The 22,927-nt window shown below is 35.7% G+C and overlaps 2 protein-coding genes across 2 annotated transcripts; one reads left to right on the top strand and one right to left on the bottom strand.

The window, feature by feature from the left end:
• The first annotated feature begins 14,791 nt into the window (after window positions 1-14,791).
• LOC103342437 (cytokinin dehydrogenase 1) lies at window positions 14,792-17,471 on the top strand. The gene is made up of 5 exons (XM_008246065.3): window positions 14,792-15,539; window positions 15,931-16,058; window positions 16,154-16,414; window positions 16,523-16,785; window positions 16,869-17,471. Exons 1-5 carry the CDS (start codon window positions 14,876-14,878, stop codon window positions 17,188-17,190), a joined length of 1,638 nt encoding a protein of 545 aa, XP_008244287.2. The 5' UTR covers window positions 14,792-14,875; the 3' UTR covers window positions 17,191-17,471.
• A 45-nt stretch (window positions 17,472-17,516) lies between these two features.
• Window positions 17,517-21,030, bottom strand: LOC103342438 (uncharacterized). The gene is made up of 3 exons (XM_008246066.3): window positions 20,781-21,030; window positions 19,919-20,030; window positions 17,517-18,068 (listed from the first exon to the last, which is right to left on the bottom strand). The coding sequence occupies exons 2-3, from the start codon at window positions 19,947-19,949 to the stop codon at window positions 17,674-17,676; spliced, it is 426 nt and encodes a 141-aa protein (XP_008244288.1). The 5' UTR covers window positions 19,950-20,030; window positions 20,781-21,030; the 3' UTR covers window positions 17,517-17,673.
• Window positions 21,031-22,927: the final 1,897 nt, after the last annotated feature.

Below are 22,927 nucleotides of genomic sequence, written 5' to 3'. Positions count from 1 at the left end.
TTTCTCTAGAAACAAAGAAACCCAAAAGACCACTAATTCTATTCAACTTTGACTCTCAAACGTGATCCAATATGGTCTCTTAATCAAGACGCCAAAACAAAAGACACAATACTATTCAATTATGAATATTAATTTTGATTCAATATGCACTCTAAGTGATGGCACCAAACAACCACTTTTATGAAGAAATAATTATCTCGTAAAACAAGTTAATTAGAAGATGAGCACGGTGCACCTCACTATAGGAAACACTAATATTTTAACTTAAATTACAATGGCATTGAAATAACTTCAACTAGGAATCCTATGTCATGATTTAACTGAAATCAAGTTTCTCATATCAGTCAAGTCATGCCTCGAAAGTATGAGACTAAAAGTGTTGTGCCAAAACGTCCATTAAACAATCTTTCACGCACTAATTCCCAACCTATGCTAGAGTCTAGGAAATGTCAATACAATTTTCGTACTAACAAGGGATGCTAACGGAAACGATGATGAAGATTATGACGATGAGGTTGATGACGATAACAGTTAGCATGGTGTGATCGTTCATCTCTTCACTCTACCCTCCTCCTCCCACTCTCTAAGAGCAGCATCTATTTTCGACAGAGCCCTTGGCGGCTCTACTAGCCAAGGACAAGCTAAATGACTTTGGATTGATGGAGTCCTTCTAGGAGAGGGGAAAGGGAAGGGTTTTATTATTATTATTTTTTATATAAATTTTTTTAATTAAGTTTTTTTTTTTTCTAAATTTTTTTTAGCTATCAAAAGTCATATTTGCCCTTAAAAATAGCATGTGCTCCTCATCTGATTTAATTTGATAGAAAATGTTACGATAGACTGATTCGACGAATAATAAAGAGTAGAGGGACCATTTGAATGAATAATTTAGTTAAGGAACCAAAATGCAAATCATGTATAAATTTGAGGACCATTTAAGTTAAAAGCACAAATAACTTATAACGAATCAATATCATCTAAATAGAGGAAAAGAGAACGAAAAAAAATAACAAAGTAAAAAAGGAAAAACAAATTTTGGTGGATTATTTAATAAATGGATGGTTATTTATATAATATGGGATAAGTTTTGGGGTTGTATATATTATTATTCTATACACATGTCCACCAAATAAAACTCAACAAGGACGGACCCTTATACTAACTAACCTGGGCTATAGCCATATGGTTTTTTATTTTCCAACACACCAAAATCAATCCCCCTTCATGCATAACTCTGCACTGCACACATAACTTACATGAATCAATCTATATTGAGGACCTTATAATTTCTTAACCGTTGAATTCAATTAGTTAGTTGTTAGATTAAATTAGTTAGTTTAATTCAACGGTTAAGAGATAGGACCTTCACCATAGAATTCTCATAACGGCCATCACTTCACATACCTTAAGGTAAATTGAGCCCACCCTAATTTGAAATCATGGATCCATCATTGGTTGTGAAATAAGGATATGAAGTATTAAAAGCTCTGAGGCAATTGATTTTTTGTTTCAAAACACTGGAAAAACTTCCCCCACACACCATAGATAAGCATTCAAGACATCTAACAAACTTTTGTTTTTTAAATTCCTTGTGATAAGGTGATAAATAGAGAATAATACCACCATGGTAATATATATACCACCATGGCTGCAATTTGCAAACCCTGTTTTCACGTGGCAAACCCATCGGGAAGGGTCCAAGTTAAGACATGGGCTTTCGCCATGTGTAATTTCTTCTACTTTTCTTAGATCCTTTTAGATAGACCAAATATATATCCCTTGATTTCTTACCTTTCACGGTAGTGGCAAATCTTCTCCAATGGAAAAGAAAGTGGGTGGTGAAAACTTTCCGACCTGATTTGATTGGAAGAATGAATTAGCTGATCAGATGCCCATATCAACAATTTTAGTTGTGTTCTACTTTTGGACAAGTCTTTTCATGTTTCCACTTATAAAAGTATAGTTAGTGTCATCTCTTCGAGAAGAATGAAGCGGATTAAATTTTTTTGGGGGACCTTTCCTTTATTACAATAATGTAAAAGCACGACATTGAATACACAACGGAAAATCTAAAAACTGTCGTGGTTTTTAAAACGGGTGTTCTATAACCATGATGGTTAGGGTTCCAAATAAATTGATAAAAGTAACTTGCGTTGGTTTGATGTTAAGCGGCACGGCAATTGTTAATGTCAAAGAGGGAACCTTGTACGCTAAGAAAAAGAAGTCACTTCTCTCGCTTTCAAAATTTTCACAGCTTGCACAAAAACAGCTCGAAGTTTCAGAATTGCAGGTCATTTTTATAACTTTTTGGTCATTATAACATAATATACCATTGTCATCTTTTTTATGTTATGCGTGGTGATGATGTAACGCCGACTCAGCTCAGCTTGCTGGTCATTCTATCTACTAGAGAGAGTTGCTCATCTTGTGCATGAATCTGATTGACAATGAAAGCTAGCTCACCTCCAACTCCAAAGCTAGCTAGCTCATCAATGAGAACCAATGGGTAACCTAGAGAAAGAAGGCGATAATTTTGATTGTGACTTGGCGAAGTATCATTTTCAAAGGGAATGACAACAACTGATCGATGCCCTCGCACTTGAAACAGTACTTAATTATGGCAACATATTTGTGTGTATCAAGCATGCTGAAATGGTAGGTGAATGATAGAATATTTGCTCACTTTGTCTCTCAGAACTTCTGAGAAAAGAGAGGTCTACATATATATATATGATAATGGCTGTAACTTTCATGTCCTGGTTACCTCAATATGGGGTCATTGGATCTGCCCCAAACAAGTCTATTGCTAGGCAGGCATCACATGGATCAGCTGCTAATGCAACTGATGTGGCAAGACAATGACATGACAATAATAAATCTTTCTTGTGTGGAAATTGAAGACTATATGGTCATCCAATAAACCCTAGCTAGGATCTTTGATAGCTAGGGCATGCATGCTCCTAAATCTTTTTGCTTAAGATCTGGACTTTCTTTTTCTTTCCCCTTTTTCCCTAGTCCTCCTTAACTTCAAATTCATGGAGCATTAGAGTTTTGTTTGCACGAATCATCGGTCCCCAAAGTCTTCTCTCTCCAAGGTTGATGAATTTGGAGAGTCTTGAAGCAGAAAAAGAAATATAAAAAAACGAAAGCAAAAAAGAAAACCGCTCCAGTAGACAAACCTTAATGTAGAAGCACACGTAGGAAAGCTAAATGCTTCCCTTTGGTTGTTCCAAATTTTCGAACAGAACGGCAAAACAAGTCGTTCCCTATTGTGCACTAGAGATGATACCTAAACAGAAGAAACCAAAATTCCCTGACACCTTTGACTTTCTATTTCACATTTTAGTACGAAAAGTTATAGGTTTATTTTTTGGGTGAACAAAAAAGTTATAGTTGCAACTTGCAGCTTACAAGCACATGTATTATAGTCGTGCACTACTCTATGATCACATAGCATCTTATCCAAAGCAAGAGAAAACAAAGCTTTGTCCAACAACAACAACAACCAAAAAATAAAATAAAAAGGAGAGAAACTAGACTAGATATAGCTAACTCTTTTTGTATTTTTTTCCCTTATCAAATAACAACTGAATTAGATAACTTTCAACAAAACAACTAAGATATCAACAAGACATTCAAATCACCAAACCCAAAAGGGTAACAAAACTTACACACTAAAAAAACACAAATTAAAGTAGACACACCAACAACTACTAGCCAACATCACTACAATTAAACTTAATCAAAATTAAAGCCTACAAACCCAAAATCACCAAAACCCTAAAACAACTCATGAGTATGAATGAACCCTACTGCTACCACCATTGCATCTAGCCTTAAAGAAAATGCAAAACCTCTTACGAGTCTAGGAAAAACAAGATTTTTAGTGATCCAACTGCGCATAATAGCGAACAACTATGCCAATCGAACAAACATGGCAAAAACCATTCTGGTTTCAAATGCAAGGTCTAATTAAATTTAGAGAATATGAGAAGTTGTACAGAGGCAATTTTAGAAGAATGATTTGATTGAGGAATTAGCCCAAAAGAGGTGATAGGGAACTTCGAATTGAACATTGCTTAGAAGAATTTGTCACAAATGACTTATTATTCAAAATGCCCTAGTGGACTTATTTACTAACCCAAAAGGAAAAATAAAGAAGAGAGGAGAGGGGAGAATGAGAGAGGAGGCAAGGGGAGGGAAAGGTAATGACGCTTCTTCCCCCTCCCTCCTACGTTGAGTTTTTTTGTTTTGGTACTCAGAGATAGAGTGCAACTAGGGTTGTTTCTACAACGCTTTTTGTATTTTAATAATAGAGAAATTTACATAAACATCACTTAGAATATTACGGGTATGTGCATTTGTTACCCAATAATTTTTTGTAGGGAAAAGTCATTTTTGGTCCTTGTAGTTTGTTGGATTTCACACTTTGGTCCATGTAGTTTTAATTATAGAGATTTAACCTCTGCAATTTAATATTCATCGCAATTCAGGACAAGCCCAAATTTCCGTCCAATTCATCCAAAACTTTGTCTAAAATTCCCCTTCACGTGACAGACAAGTACATGTGTCATTGAGTTGTGATCAACATCAAACTACAGGAGTCAAATTGTCAGAATATAAAACGCATGAACCAAAGTAGAAAACTCGACAAACTACTGGGACCAAATACAACAATTTACCACCTCCATCTAATTCGATTCAAATTCTGTTAAATAACTATTATTCATTTTTACCTCTCTCACTAATTATCATTATCAAGTTAGAACTAACAGACAAAATGAAACATTGGGTAAAGTTATAAAACGATGATGATTGTCCCAGAAACATATCGTGTTGCCGCATTGGTTTTGGATCTATTATGGGTATTTCCGTACAGAATGACAATGGATGATGACATTCAGTAAACACAATCGAACTATAGGTATTATGGTTCCCTAATGATCATTAATATTATAATCTATAAAATTGCAATTTGATTAAAGTTTTCCTTCGATTATCATGTGTACAATAATATTAAAGAATCGATCTGATGGAATATATAGTGCAAGCAACATAGATTTGAATCAAAAGTTGGTGCAGTGGGTCTTGCATAAAAAGCAGGCCTGATGATTATGTTGGATTTTTTTTAAAAAAAATAAAAAAATAAGAACTGTCTCACTAATGGTATTTGGCATCATTGTTCCTCTTGGTAATAATGAATAAAATAATTACAAAAAGACACCAATAATATGGACCAAAATCAAATTTGGTTTCATCTGGTTGAGCACATAGTAGGATAAATGTAGACCTATTAGGAGTTGTGCATTTATCCGAACCTCGGAATCCCTAGCGAAGATATTATTTCAAGGATAAGAAATATTATTGAGCCTCAAAATAATAGCATCCACAGGTTTTATTTTGCAAATTACTGCTCTGTCTCTGAAAAGCTAATTGACAAATATATAGTTCCATTGGAAAGTTGTGGTGTTTAAAGTTTTTAATACGTTTGAAACAAAGATCCTTTCTCTTTTTCAACACATGACATCGAAAGAAAGCCCCTTGCTCAGGGATATGTAGACTACCTACTCAATTAGCCAAGGACGACTTTGCTTTCTAAGAATATATATTTTACAGAACACAATCACTGAATGGAGTCCATCACATAAAAAAAGCGAGAGAGAGAGAGAGAGAGAGAGAGAGAATAAATATGGAGAGTCCGTCAATACTTTATTAGCATTTCCATCACAATTACATTGCAGAAATCATTAGCTATGTCTATTCCTTCATTGAAAAACAATTTATTTTTCTTATATATAGGTGATGAATATTGGGAATAATTTATTTTTCTTATATTTTTCTTATGAAATACTATTCGGATTCGAACTTGAGTCCACTGTTATGCAAATTATTGTCATTTTTCACTGAATACACCCCCGTTGGCTATTGCTTCAATATTTTAAGTAATAGAAAAGCACATTAATTAGAATAATGAAGGGTTTTCACAAAAAGTTTTGAGAGACAAATAGACATGACAAAAGTGGAATGTAAATGAGAGGGGGAACATGATAACAATAATGAGGTTGGTTTCTACTCTTTAACATTTAGGACCATAGATACCTTTGTACTCGAGGCCACCCTACTCCCTACTTTTGCAGCATGATGATGCAGAGGACCAATTTAGATATGACGTTGTAGCTCCCCATTTTGCTGTTGCCTCAAGTGCCTGCACACTCAACCCATATGGTTCTATTCGTCAAGTAGGGTTTCAAAACCATTTGTTAATTTTCTTTTTAAACAATTCTTTTTCCATTATAGTATTAATAGAATACTTATTTGGGGACAAAGTGTCTAGTAATGTCATATATTTGTCAAATGCTCACTGGATAATTTTTCCCCAACAGTTTAGCCAATTAAAAAGGCACTTAGATATGCTCCTTGATATGGTTGTCTAGGGTTTATAATATTATTAAGGCTGGGCTAACATGTTTTTTGTTTTCAGCATGATTGGTCTCCTAGTTACTAGTTTAATACATGGGCGTGGAATGGCTTGGTTAATATTTTAGGTTTTAGATAGATTTCATGAGGTGAATCTCAAGACCACATCAATAGGTATTTGGAAATTTTTTGCTTCATTCCTCCTATTTGGCAGGCAAAGAAATGCAGCCCATAATCACCATATTGATAACAACCGACCTCACTTTATTGGCAAAGCAATAAAAGTATACTTCATGATGGAAAAGTTGAAAATGATATATTTTGAACTCGAATGCAAGAGGCTAGGGTTGAGGTTCAATACTTTTTGGTACGACTAGAAATATCGAGGAGATCACATTTTAATATTACTATTCATTCGCAATTTAATAACATAACATATTAAACAGTCTAAATTTTTTTTGGCATATGTATGCCAAAATTTTCCCGAATTTCAAGACTCTCATTCTAGCGCAAAAATGTTTATGTTTTTTTTTTCCTTTCCCTTCTATCTCCCTGTTTCTGAATTTGTGAGGCTTTTGTAGTTCCAATAGTACTATATTAGTCTTTAGCACGAGAAAGACTTCCATAAAACAGAAATAGCACTATTTTGCTATCATCAACCAATAACGTTATGACACGAATGATAACACTTCCATATGACATAGCATTATTGACCATGATATTAAAATAATACTATCCACGTTGCAACTAAGTTTTTCTCATTTAGCACATAAGGGAAAACAGATCCGTTATAATATCTCAAATTGATCTCTAGGTAAACCATAAAATTCCATTTAATGGCAACTATGTAGTCGGGAGCATGCATATATATATATATATATATAGATATATACATCTATTAATAATCAAACCTCTTTTATCCAAAGTAAGATTATGAGGTTTTAAGTAATAAAATCTGCTAATCCAAACGTTACAACTGATATATAGAAAATGGGAGGAAAGATAAGACCTGCTACAAACTGATAGACTTCTCAAAAAAGCTGCTAAAAACATATATATAGGCGTACAACTAAATAAACAACAAAAGGCAAAGTGAGCAATAATTCCATAATAAAATTTTCTTTTTCTTTATTTTTGGGTTGAAAAGTGGTGCATAAAGGGAGGTTAAAATTTGCCAACTGCTGTTACCTAACTTCGCTGGTGGGTGGGGGGAGAGGGTTGGGATCGATGCTGGAATCTAGGGCTAATAGAGTAGCCAGTAATTGGCCTAAAAACGAAAAAGATTTCTATTTTACCATGAGAAAAAAAACAATAGATGATTTGATATTGAAATTGACACTGTCAAAGCATGTCTAATTGGAACTGTTATTTTTCTTTTTTTTAGTGCTAATATAAACTTTTGGCAAATACACTGTGGTATGTACTTACTCATTGCATTTTCCTTCAAGAAAAATAGACTTCCCTCCTTCCGGAACTTTTACTTTCTTATCAATTGCAGTTTGACAAGTGCGTAGAAATTTTTTGTTTTATATATTTTAGATGAATTATTTTTTATGTGTCAAATCTTGATTTATAAAAAAGAGTAATGTCTTTTTAAAGAGAAAGAGACGAAGAATTTTCTTTCTTTGATGCCCGAGTGATAAGTTCTATATGTTTTTAGGGTTTAGGGTAATCCGACCAAAACAAAGAGTGATAAGTTCTATATGTTTTTTCATAATGTTGCCTGCAAACTAATAGGTCCCATATGGTTATTCTATTTTAAAATACAAAAGTTATTGACACCAAATGCTAATTCTTGTCCCCTGCTTGGCAAGAGAAAAGACATGCTATATTTGTTATAGGTCAAATTTGGATTAGGAAGCAAATTAAGGCACCAATCAAATGAGAACCAATTGGTTTGGGGACAAAAATCTTTTTCAAAAACGTAAATTTCTTTTGACTCTTCAAATGTTTGCTAATGGTTCTAAATATTGTTTGTTTTATTCTTCGGTGCATGCGCCACAGTTTCATATTAGCGTCGCTAATGCATAGCCACAATGGACATCAAGATTTATGAAGAGAGCTTTTCAAAGAATAGAGACCCTAAGCTCTTCGATTCAAACATTAGAAAACAAAGGTAACTACACTATAATGTAACTATACCACAATTGTGCTTTCGAAAGAAAAAAAAAACCATAATTGTGTTATTATCATGCGATCACCATTGCATTTAATATACATAATCATGAGCGTTTTCGAACAGTTAAATAACGTTTTGGCCTCAAACGGCTAGTTTCTGAACTTATTAAAAGGAAAAATGAAACTCTAACTATATATGTTGAAAGAACAGTTATTTTTATTACCTAAATTTAAATTTTCCTATGTATTTTCCCTAACATGTTTCTGATTTAAGAATAATTTCACATCTCACGAAGATGCTTGCAGATGACAAATTGCCACGCTATCCATACAATGGCAATATGACTACTTTTGAGTTTTGCAGATTGGGTCCTTTACCATGACAAGCAGTAAAATTATTGTATCATTGAACCGACTGTCTCTTTTCTTTCATTGACCAAAAAAAAAGGTTTCTTTTTCTTTCTGATATACGTGCACACGCACTATCGTGTAGCTGCAATCTTTTGGCCAAGGCCTGCAGAGCAAAATATTTATGCCTGAAGGGAATTAATAAGGGAAATAAGTCATAAAAGAACTCCAATGAATATACCATTTCAATTGGCAAAAAAACAAAAAAACAAAAAATAAATAAAAAAATGACCCATTTCAAGAATTCAAGTTGAAAACACAAAGTAGAAGAAAATATTTTTTTTGCCTGGAGAATTCTATGTCCCTCTTGCTTTCCTTTTTCATTTTGTTTTGGATATAAGTAATATTACATGAAGGAGAGATCGGATCTATTTTTTTAGGTCGAATGATGATATTTCATTACGAAACCTCACCCAAAACGAGGAGGACATAAATACAACAAGACATAGCAACCTAGTCAGGAAGCTCATAAGAACGAACTAATGTGTAATATCACATGGACATGGACAACAAGACTATCCCAAATGATGATACCACAAACACAGCAGAAAAACATAACCAAAACATATATGCCACCATAATCGGGTAACTCTCAAAACAGCCCAAAGCCTGAAGAACCAGAACCATGAAACATGAAGGAAAGAGGAGGTGCAAGCACCTGAGTTGTAGTTGTGTCGTAGCTCTACACTTCTTCCAAGATGTTCACAATAAATTGCTTTTGGAATTAGCCAATGTAACCAAGAGATGAAGCCAGATCGAGAGGGGAGAGAGACTGAGTGATAGCTAACATCAACCGAGAAACTGCATCACCACCAGATTCCAAATCACTGATACACCTAAAAGAAAACAGCTAAGGGACAACACTAAGAGGATTGGAATGGTGGAAATCTGGGGGAACTAGCAAGAATGGAGGAAGGGGCGGCGTTTGGCATGAGCAAAGTGAGCCACCACACAGGGCCCCACTTTGAAGGAGCCCCACATTAAATATTAATTACATTAATATGTTGTTGTAGCATAGTAATAATATTAATTTAATAATATTAATATTCACTTTTTATTTGTCTTTCAGTACAAAATAAAGAAAACTGACCCCATATAAATATTATTTTATTAATGTGAGTTTATTATTGGTATTGATTGCTTTGGCTTCTCCCTTGATTTTTCTATTCCTATTTAATACCAATTTTCATTTTGCTCAATTTAAGAGACCTCCAACATATAACTTCGTATGCAATTATTTTTCTATCGGCCTGTATCTTTAATTGTTTTTTCAAGCTTCAGCCTTCAACCATTGAACTCTCTCTCTCTCTCTCTCTCTCTCTCTCTCTCTCTCTCTCTCTCAAATTTTCAGATTTTCTTTTCCTATATTTTTAATATTATTGTTGTTTTCCTTGGTGATTGATAATTAGTAATTTGATGATCACAAGATTTTGATTATAGTTTGATTATTTTTTATAATTTTTCGTTGAAGACTCTATTTTAGGTGACTCTCTTGTTGTTTTGGCACAGAACCCTTAAAATCTCATAGCTGCCGCTGAATGGAGGCATGAAGCCCTAGATCCGAGCAAGAAAACTCAATCAAGTCACCAGCTCTCAAGAAGGAGAGAGCTTCAGACCCAACAAAATGGGTGAAGCCAAGTGCTCTAAGAGGAACCTTGAAAGGTACTCAATAGAGGGGAGAAGGGGAGGGCCCTCCCCTCGTGAGGTGAAACAGTGCTGAAAGACTCTCTCAAAAGCTAGGGTTTTAAGGGGGAATTGAAGCTAGGATCTTCGATGAAGGGGTAAATGCTCTTAACCACTTCAGCTACAAGCCTTATCTTTGTTGTCCCTTGTGTTTACAAATTGAGGACTAAACAATATATATATATATATATATATATGAAACCGAAGTTCCAACTTCCAACAAGCAATTATAGATATGTTTCATACTTATAACTTGCAATTGCAATTATCTATCTGTGTTTATCCTAACAAGCACCAAGTATAGGACTATTAATACCTAATTTTGCAAAGGTGGTTTTTGGGGGCAAGGATAACTTTATCTATTAGGTATGGTCTAGTCCTTAATTACACACCAAAAGCTCAGTATAAAATTATACTCTAATAGGCCGACATAAGTTCTTCTAAAAACATACTAAATTATACACGACTGACCCCAATAATTGGGACAATGTCACAAGTCGATCGCTATTGGTTTTGTTATCTATAATTTTTGAGTTCTGCTTCTGAGTACGTAACAAGCTCTCCATTGAGCATTATAAGACGTTTGCCCGACAAGAAAAGCAGATGAAAGTTAAAAATAAAAAAATAAAAAAACCGATCTTTACAGAAAGCAAAGAAAAAGAAAGAAAGAAATGACAAGAACTTTAGACAAGCTAGCTAGTCTCCCTTGAATTATTTACACTTTGAACAAATAGGTTTAAATACACAGCCAGAAGTAAGTGTTGTCTTAGACATTTATAATTTCACTAGATTAAACATAAAGAAAAATTAGAATGCAGCCTTGGGTTTTTACGAACTCTCTCTTTGCCATATCCTACTGAGTAGGAAGGTGGTGGTTTTGCAGCAACTTCTGCTGTCACTTATTTTTTTTTTTGGAAACTCTTGGCTTGGAAAAATTCCTCTTTCTGTATCTAGTATACTAGGGCTATGTGCGTGGGACTAGGGAGACATTCCCTTTCCTCACATCAGATGCTTTTCTTATATATCTTTTCACTTTCCCTAGTTTTTCCTATGAGAGCCAAGATTTTTTGATCGGATGATGAGCCAAGATTACCTCATGTGGGTCCATTTCAGATGGCTTGAGATGACTGAACTAAACATATCGCCTAATTTGTGGACCTCGCATTCTCTTCTTATTTGTGGTGCATGTGAGCTTAGCACTTTCAATTTTTAAAGCTTTTCTCCACTTTGTTGGAATATATTTTAAGTTCGACTCATATGAATACGATGATAATATATATTTATATTTTGTTTGATACTTGTGGCTAGTATCATTGTGGTGACATGACTTTATTGTGGATTGACGCATTGACCGATTGTATATCTTTGTAAATATTAATTCTAACGTTTGTAACACACACAAAATGTTTTAAGAGCCAATTGACCCTAAGGCATGCCCTCGATTGGCTTTTCTCACTTTCCTTTATTAAATTGTTGTTCAGTAAACCCAATTAGATGGGGAGATGATGGCTATTTTGATTCAAAACTTAGTCACAATTTCTTATCAAACCTCATAATCTTAGCAAAGATATAATAAATTTCATTACAAATTTGCACTTTAAAAGATATATGCAAGAAATTATTATTTAGAGCTAACTTGCAAAGCGAATAGGGCCCTCCATGACAATTGACTGTCCATATCGGTTGGCTTATATGTGCTCACATCGAATCTAGCTAGGGTTAGGGTTAATCTCTACCTCCTTGAGACCATAAGGTTACCTTTTTAAAATACCAAATGCTTCATTGATTTGTGATGCTGATGACTTTTTGTAGAACTCATCATTGAAACTAACCTAACAAACATGACCAATTCAAGAAATTGTACGCACCAAGTCAAGTATTCATATAGCACTATCTTTACTGTGTTCAAAGATTTTCAACAATAAATTATAAATTTCTAGATAAATAACGAATCAAACAATGCCCTTCAATTCTAGAGTCATATAATAATATTGAAGAAGAATATATATATATATATATATATATATATATATATACATTGGGGAATAACATTAGGGATGTCATAGTGCTGGGATCTATGACGCCAATCAGTTGTTAGTTGATGCCTTTTGTAGTGTCCCCTCCATTCAAACTGTCGTACTCGTCATCCCCAATGCCCACTTTCCATTCCTTCAGCACACACAGCCCAAAGCATCCCAGGCCCCTACATGCCACCAACATAATGATACTTGAATACTTCTATGACCAATAAATCTACATAGCTTTCCTGAGATAGTGCCATTAAAAATATTTTTTTTAAATGTAGAATCATTTGGAAAACAATTATTTCAAATGGCACATGGAATGGAACACAATTTGAGTCCACAAAGATCAACTAATTTTTCAGTGTGATCGTCAAACTATCACGTGATATTATCAATTCACTCCTATTATAACATATGTTATATTCTAAGTTCATAAAATATCAACAAAATTGTACACTAGATTCTCCGCAAGAACATTCTAGGTTCATACTCTCCGCAAGAACATTCTAGGTTCACACCTCCTGAGGATGAAATTAAGCCAGCTTCTTATACCTAGTGGCTTTAAATGGGTCTTGGTCCTCTTAAGAAATGAGAAGGTATTTTTTGCTAGGATGTTATGTTCCCATTAGATTTTCGTGAAACATGCATACATGACGTCTATTGGTCCTTGCAGTGCCAAAGTCAATGCCAACAGACAAGTTCTTCTTGACCCCTCGTGAAAATCACATGTAACAGGACCCACATGAGTCCATGTCATAGTCATGGCTACATGTGTTTCAAATGTGTCAAGCTCAAAGCCTAAAATCAAGACTGATAAGTACACATTTTACTCCCCTCTAAAAATTAATCATATTAACAATCAAACTAATATCAATTTGCATATATTATCAGTACATTATCATCAGTAATGGATGGAGAGGCCTAACATCTTATATAATTAATTGCACAACTTTTATGATTCGATGATAGATTCATGCACTCGACATTTCTCTTCACTTTATTGAGAGAGATTCTGGATAAAATTCGTATCCTGGAAATATCATCCACACATTTTTCTCACACACACATCGAGGTGATTAATTACAAACACACCCGTGGAGATGGTCCATCCCATGTATGTCTAATACAATTCTCTCTTAAAGTGTTAAAAACAAGATTTGGTTTGATTTGGTTTGATTTGGTTTGGTTTGGTTTGGTTTGAACTTTCTCACGAGATTATGAAAGAGAGGACACAATGGAGAAAACAGCCAAAACCACAATACATGCACTTTCTGAAAGATAAACGCTACAGTGGGACCCCACTTTCCATCCGAGTCCCCTGACACTAAGCTGAAGCAGCATGCAGCAAACTGTGTGGGGGCTTCCCGCGGATCGCTCTCCGATCAGGAAAAATTGATTCCTGTGGCATACGTGTCGCCTGACAAACTTGTATTCATTCATATGTATAAAACTGGTACATTTATGCAGTGATATGTACTCACAACGAGTTAATAATAATAATAATGACATTTAAGTCAAGGTATCCTCCATGGACCATGTCCTTTTATGGTGTTATTTGAAGTCCTGGTGTACAATTTCTACCTGAAGTGGTAATAGCCTCGTTGGTAAAAGTAACAGGTTTTGATCAGCGGTAGGGGTTTTCCTACAAGTTCATCCTTTTTTAGTAGAGTAAAGATTAATTGTAATGATTTAGTTTTCCCATTAAGCACGAATTTGTATTGAAGATGTGCTTACAACCGAAGGAAAGTACACAAAGATATGTGAAATTGGACAAGAAAAGAGGAAAGGTGTTTGGTACATGATATTAATCTACAATACCTAGGGTGTTGTCATATTTGATTTATATTTCCTCAACAGTGCGTTCATTATTGGTTGATTTTTGCATGTTTGACAATGTACCAGATATTGTAGATTGGTATGCCGAAAATCAGCCTATCACTTTCTCTTTCTTTGTGAAATTCATCTCCTCAAATTTGGAACCCAAAATGGGAAAAAGAAGATCGTAACACACACCAAATAAAAACTAGCAATAGTCTCTATAGTACAAAGTTATTGTTGAGTTTGTGTTTTGACCATGCCGCCTAAAACCTTCCCTTTAAATTCTCGTCTCTACCTCTCATTTTTCTTAGACTCCTCTACACCTCTCCTTTTGCTTTGCCTCACAAAAATCAGCAAGAGCACCTCTATCTCTTTCTCTCTCAGAAAATCCTCAAAACACTTGCTACATGGGTTCGCCTATGTACGGCTTCCACAACCAGAACAACATTCTCTACCTCAAACTTTTCTTCATCTTATTATTCATGGGCTGCATACCAGATAGAACAACCAACCTTCCTTCCAATCAACTCCTTGCCACACCAACAAGTTCACCTCACTCTCTTAATCTTACTTCAGCTTTGGAGACACTAAGCCTAGATGGTTACTTTACTTTTAAAAACAACCATCATGCAGCAAAGGACTTTGGCAACACATTTCAATCCCTCCCATTAGCAGTCCTGCATCCAAAATCAGTTTCTGATATCTCCTCCACGATAAAACTTATATTTGAACTGGGTTCTGCTTCAGAGCTTACAGTTGCTGCCAGAGGCCATGGCCACTCTCTTCAAGGTCAAGCTCAAACCCATGGAGGTCTGGTCATCAACATGGAGTCACTCAAGGCACAACAAATGCAGGTTCACATTGGAGAGCAGCCTTATGTGGATGTTTCAGGTGGTGAGCTGTGGATAAATATTCTGCATGAGACTCTTAAACATGGGTTGTCACCAAAATCTTGGACTGATTACCTTCACCTCACCGTCGGTGGGACTTTATCATACGCCGGGATCAGCGGTCAGGCTTTCCGGCACGGGCCACAAATCAATAACGTCTACCAGCTGGAGGTTGTCACAGGTATGTTCACACAGTACAGAGTTGTTTGAAATTGCAGAGCAACAACAAAAACACATAGCACTCATCATATCAGAAAAAGACAAGGGTATTCCTTTTTTTAAGTTTTAAAAAAAAAAAAAAATTCATACAAACAATATTGGGGGAGGGGGTTTTTCTCACACACACTGAGAAGGTGCCATGGAGATTCAAACCTGAGACTACTAATCTGCAAGTCAAGGCTCTTTTCACTGAGCTAGACCCGGATGGCCTTTGTTTTTTCTCTTGGCACTAAAACACTCCTTCATACCTCATAAAATATGTTGATTTTATATAATCTTACTCATTTGAAACAATTTCAATTAGCTATGCGACAAAAAGGCGCCAGTAATATAAATTCGAAGTTCTGTTGCAGGACAAGGAGAAGTAATAACCTGTTCAGAGAACAATAGTCCAGACCTTTTTTATGGTGTTCTTGGAGGGCTTGGACAGTTTGGCATCATCACACAGGCCAGAATTTCTCTTGAACCAGCACCAAAGATGGTAAAAAAATACACTCCATTTCAAAATAAGGTACATTACAATCCAAGTGTACATGTATTATAAATTTATAATACATAGTTTATTTATTTTGACAGGTGAAATGGATCAGAGTGTTATATTCAGACTTCTCATCATTTTCCAAGGACCAAGAGTTTCTCATATCATCTGAAAATTCATTTGACTATATTGAAGGATTTGTAATAATTAACAGAACAGGTCTTCTTAATAACTGGAGATCTTCCTTCAATCCTAAAGATCCAATGCAAGCCAGCAAATTCAATTCAGATGGAAGAACACTCTACTGCCTAGAAATGGCCAAATACTTCAACCCCAATGAAACTGATGTCATGGATCAGGTGAGACTTTCAAGGAAATGAAAAATATCCTCCTTATTTCTTCGATGACAGAAAATACAAATATTCATCACTTGGTAAAGTCCTCATTGCAAACCTTTGTGTATGCAGAGAACTGAAAGCTTACTGTTACTTTTGCATTACATCCCATCCACCCTCTTCCTGTCCGAAGTTTCCTATGTCGAATTCCTAGATAGAGTGCATTTGTCCGAGATAAAACTCCGAACGAAAGGATTATGGGAAGTTCCCCACCCGTGGATGAACCTTCTCATCCCTAAAAGCAAGATACATGACTTTGCTGATGAGATCTTTGGCAACATTCTCACAGATAATATCAATGGTCCTATCCTTATGTACCCTGTCAACAAAACCAAGTAACTACTCTACAATTTTATGACTTCTTTAAAAGTCTCAAATTTTCCATATTCTCAACCTTAATTCCTTTATTGTGTTACAGGTGGCACAACAACACATCTTTGGTTACCCCAGATGAAGATGTCTTCTACTTAGTGGCATTCCTATCCTCTGCAGTGCCATCTTCCACAGGAACAGATGGCCTAGATCAAATTTTAACACAAAACAGAAGAATTCTGGAGTATTGTGATAGAGCCCAGCTTGGTATCAAGCAATATCTACCCTATTACAGAACCCAACAAGAGTGGAAAGCTCATTTTGGCCCTCGATGGCAATCTTTCATACAGAGGAAGTCTTCTTATGACCCTTTGGCAATCCTTGCCCCGGGGCAGAGGATCTTCCAGAAGGCAATACCCATCTTATGACACTGGCAATTTAAAAGAGCCACACAGGAAGTGCCTCACATATCCAGAGCCAATAATCCCCGAAACTACAGTACAGTCATGGCAATTAAATTAACATGTCCTTGGATTTCCAGTTGCATAGTAAGCAAAATAGGGCCCCTTCGGATTGTCTGATAAATTGCGTTCAAACTTATAAGCATCAAATACAAACCCAGCGCATGTTGTAAATAGATTTAGTGACTGTATTCCAGTAAAGGGTGTCCTTAGCATATATTATGAAGCCCATTTTAGTTTCGTGGTTATTTTGACAAAGGGTCTCATGTCCCTTCCAAGAAAATATCAGAGAATTTACAAAATAAAAAGATGAAAACTTGAAATTGAAATACAGCCAAATTTATGTTACCATAGTCTGCATACATTGATCCTTTAGTACTACAAGCAAAAACTAGCAAAATCTTAAGTGCAACAAACTTACATATATGGTGGCTTGTAGCAACAACACAGTTATTTTGTTTCTCTAGCTGCTTTCCAGCCAAGACCTGGTCTGCAGATATCCCCCTGTGGTTCTTCATAGCCTCTAGCGTCACGTATTGCAGCTTCAAAGTCAGTCGAGTCACTTGCAACAGGAAGAAAACTACTCATATCATCTCTAGCACCGAAGCCTCCAGCCCGCATGACATCCTCAGCTGTTATTGATGCCTCCATGTTCACTTCAGCAAAGGCATCTATATCTGCAGAAGATGCATCATGTGCAATATTTTCTCCACGTTTCCAATCAGTCACATTAGCTCGCACTTTATTATCTGGGAAACTAGAGAACGGTTTCAACACATCTTTCCCATCAACCTTAGAGATATTGGACGCAGATACTTTGTTTCTTGTCTTCTGTTCATCCTTATCTGGTTAAAAACTCAAACCTCAATTTGGCAAATAAACTAGCATGTTCACAAATCTAGATACATAATAAAGATGTGGAATAGGAAAAAATTATATCAATCACACTATTTCCAATAACATAATATAACCGGCAGTGAGGTTAACATATGTTACTGATGACATAGTTTTGACGGGCAGTTCTAAAGACACTTATTGGAAAACTTTAAACATGGAGAAATGTCTCATAATCAAATTCTTTAACAACTAGTAGAATTAAAATACCATATATGGAATGAAATTCAATAAAGACGAAAACGATAACAGTTTAGTAACAATTCAGAAGTAGAGCAACGCCTAAACATATCATTTTCAATACTAGAATCAGTGAGTCAAAATATGAGAGAAACAGATGACAATGTAATAAGGGGAACTGGAACTGTCACTGTATGGACAAAATGGAAACAACTTGGCGGCACCCTATATGATATAAGCATACAAAATAGTTTAAAAAAGAAGTTTTACAACCATTACCGGTGCAAAGCTACTGTTTATATATGGAGCAAAATATTGTGCATTAAAGAAAAAGCAAAAGCAAAGCGTCCATAGAACGGAGATGAGAATGATAACATGGCAGATAAGAGTAGCTCTAATAACAATCAGTGTACTAGAGAAACAATCTACTAGTGATAAGAAAGAGAAACCAGTTTAGGTGGTATGGAAATGATCAACTTAGACCACCAAATGCACCTTTAATCAATGAAAGCCTAATTCAAGTGAAAACGGCCAACCAAAATTACTATGGACTATGGAAGAAGTAATAAAGAAAGATTTCAACCTAGATTTAATAGGAAATAATGCATATGATAGAACAACAACAAAATGGACGACAAGACTTCAACGCAGCCAACTTGATATGACTGAGAATCTAGGACGGATCTAAGGATGATGAAAATTTGAGTAATGTTTTAACTTCAGGTTTACTACATAATGCCATAACCTTATTTCAATTTTTTTTAGTAATTAGTTGCACGGATGTTATTTAAACTAGAACCAAAAGTTTAGGACAGCCATACTATCATTTCAGTTCCTCTAATGTTACTCCAGATATGAGAAGTTTGTCGAATTTCACAGATGTTAGCAACTTAAACAGACATGTGCACTTAATACTACTTCATTGTTATACTCTGCTTTATTTACCATAGATGAACATCTTCAGGATGCAATGCAAGAGTACTTCCAATTCTCAGTAGGGTCAAAAGCGTCAAAATTAAATATGCAATTGGCCAGTCTATATTTCAAGCAAATGAGTTGGAAGCCAATTTTACTTTTAATGGAATGTGTGTCTTTTTCTTGATGACATTGACCCTTTAAAGAGTAAATTTCACTTTTTTCAGCAAACAATTGAGTATCATCTTTGGTGATTGTCCTATCATACAGAAAGATTTCAACTCTGAACTTGTAATAGACCAAACAATTTCTACCTAATACATCCTTGAACGCTTGAGCAATAATGTAAGCACAAAGTAGGCCCTCTGAAGGGGATACACAACACTTAAGTGTGAAAATGACAGAATATATCGCAAGCCAGCATACCATCTTAGAGAGGAACATTAATTATCTACTAAACATAAATTCTTTGATTATGAAATCCATCTTTTCCTAACTCCTTGTCAATCACTATAAAAAGCTTTATCCAGATCAGGAGTCATCAACAAAAAGGTTGGCACACAGTTGTACACAAATCTAATTTTGAAATCAGTCATATTACACTGCAAGTTCAACAAACTAACCATAATTAGTTTTAATGCTTGCAAGAAAAATAAATAAAAGGTTTGAGGAAAGCTTGACATATATACGACAAGTAAGCAAGTACCGTGGAAAACTTCATCCTGCTTGGACTCCATGATGGATCAAATCCTGCAATTCTTCTTCTTTTGTAATTCTCAGTTCACTATAAGACGCTTTGAATTTTCTTCCAAACAAACCTAATAACAGACTGGTTACTGGAAGATTCTAATGCACAATATGCATTTACACTATGGAAATATAATGAGCCTCATTAAATGAGGTAATTTCTTATGCAAGAAGGCATTGCATAAGAGGATATTCCTCTTGAAGCAAATAAGTTCACCGTTGTGTAATCTAAGATAACAGTTTACTAACGGCTGGCATACATTGATGTCAACCATCAGAAGATGTAGGGAAAATAATTACACACATAGACATGGATATACAGAATATAATAGAAGTGTAATAGACAGAATCAATACCCATAAAGCATGATTTAGTATGTTTTTTACAGCAGGGAAAATTAGAAAGAAAAAAAAAAAAAAAGTGGTTTCATTTTTTTATATATAGGAAACAAGAGTTCTGCTGGGAAAAAAAAAACAGAAATATAACAGGGAGATGGGCAAGCAGTCCAGCAAGCCCACGCCAACTTAAAGCAGACAACAAACAGACCACATTCAGTACAGAACTCCTACCCAGTCAAAGGAACATTCTTCAAGAGCTTAGACAAAGATGCCCAAAAGGAGGCAATAATCTGTTCATGTAACCCTAAACAAAATTCAACTTTGGTTTATGGACTTCATGGGAGATGGACATCTTTCATTTCATGGGTCATGGCAATAATAATGTGACTGTTTTGGTCATATTTTTTCTTCTTTTTTCTCTTGTGTTCATGTCTATGTGTGTCTGTGACAATCAGTTTTAGGAAAAGTAACAGAGTTGCGTACCTGGAACCGATGGGAGAAAAACTCAAGAGAGAGAGAGAGAGAGAGAGAGAGAGGAGCCCTGTGTTTTTTGGGCCACCTTCTTCTTGTTCCAAAACTGAGAAGATGAGAGGGTTTATCGACTTATCGAGTGTCTGCTTGATTTTGATTTTAAAAGAAAAATTGCGGTTGGTGCGTCAGTCAGAACTAGGAGTTCGACGTGTCGTCTAACTTGCAAGACACGTTCTTCAGTCCTTGACAATCTTTATTTTGCATTTCTGCAATGCTGGTGGGAAATGATTGGTGGGGCACTTCCGGGAGAGATATTGGGAAAGTGCCGAGAACTAGTCTTTGCTCTATTGATATTTGTCTTTACTTGGTTTGAGGGGATCTCAGTTCCATTTACATGTACAGTATGATAATGACGATATATATTTGTGGTGTAGTCTTATTGGGGGTTTATTGGTCCATAATCCCCTCAAGCTCTTCATCTCCCAAGCACCTAAAACTTTTTCCGAACACATCAAAACGCAAAAATGCATATTTGGATCTCAAATATGAATCCAGCTAAGTTGAGAATTATATAATACTATGATATTATGTAAGGGTGGGCATTCAAACTGAAAAACCAAGTTAAATTGGACAAAAAAAATCTAAAATTGACTAAAAAATTATCCGAGTTCACCAAAAATTAGATCGATTTGGTCCAATTTTGGTTCTGATTCTTGTAGTGAAAAACATATTGAGTTGAACTAGACAAGGTGTGTATTTTTTTTAAGGGTAAACTACAGTAAACCCCCCAACCTAGGGTCATTTACGAGTTCATACCCGATTTTGGAGACATTTACGAGTACATACTCAACATCGCGGAAAACCTACAATTTGCCCCTCCGTTAGCCAAACCGTTAGTCTGTTAAATGCTGATGTGTTAAAAGTGGGACCCTTTTTTTTATGACGTGGACTAAAAATTAATTATAAAAAATTTAATTATTTTAAAAAATTAAACATATTAAATTAAATTTAAATTTAAAAATTAAAAAAGACAACCAAAAAAAAAAACCCAAAAAAACCCTACCCAGATTCTCTCTCTCTCTCTCTCCGATCTCCTCTCCTCCTAGCCCCCAGCCATCCAAAGCACCACCCAACCTTACTCAGGCCACCTATCCCAGCCTTAACACCTCTCTTGTTCCAGCCCAACCCATCACCTCCACCATGCCACAAATTTGATTGTTTTCCCCAAAACCTGATTTCCTCCATCACTATGCCAAGCTTTAGTTTGACCTCATCCTGACGATTGGTCTCTGTCAAAAGATTTTGGAGCATTCCAATCTCCAGATTTGTTATCCCATGTTGATTGTTCTTCAACATTCTCTTTCTTTGCCCCCCATCCTTTGCTCCAACCCAATCCATTGTTCCCAACAGATGCAAATTCGATTAGCGTTTTGAGTTTGCAAGATTGTTCATTGATTACAGATCGTGGATTGGGGTTTTTGGCAAATGGGTCTTCCTCAAAAACCATGAAAAGGTTGAATCTTGCAAAGTGTGATAGAATCATAGACTTCAGGGTCACGCTTTTGGAGAAAATGTGTTGTTGGACTTGTTTGTCGGGGACGAGACTGGGTTTGTGGGGTGGTGGGCTCGTGGATTGTAGTAAGGCCGGGTTTGCGAAGTGGTGGGGCTCGTGGATTGCGGTTTGGTGGAGGGGGGTTCATGAGTTGCAACGACACTGGGTTCGTGGATTGTAGGGTGGCTGGGGTTGCGACAAGGCTGGGTTCATGTGAATTGTGTTATATTTAGCAGATGAAATGGTGATGGTTTGTTGTAATTGATGTTTTAAGTTGGGTTCCAAATCTGGGTTTGCAAATATGAGGGCAGAAGAAATGGTGATGGGTTGTTGCTGCTGCCATTGTTGTGAGCTTGCTTGAGTAGAATGTTGGGTCTGGGAAGGGGTGGGCAGAGACTGAAAAAATGGGTGGGGCAGAGACGGTGAGAGGGCTAGGAAAGGGTGGGCAAGGTTGTGGTGGTGGTTGGCTGGGTTGGAGAAGAGAGATGATATTTCTTTTTTCTTTTTTTATTCATTTTTTAATGATTTTAATATGATTTAAAAATTATTTTTAACATGTACATAATTTTTTTTTTTTGGTCCACGTGGAAGTCCACGTCATCTAAAA

Source organism: Prunus mume, linkage group LG8 (assembly GCF_029339155.1).
Source record: "Prunus mume cultivar Tortuosa linkage group LG8, ASM2933915v1, whole genome shotgun sequence".
Lineage (NCBI taxonomy): Eukaryota > Viridiplantae > Streptophyta > Magnoliopsida > Rosales > Rosaceae > Prunus > Prunus mume.
Note: the sequence above shows the minus strand (reverse complement) of the source record. Positions and strands in the feature narration are given on the sequence as shown.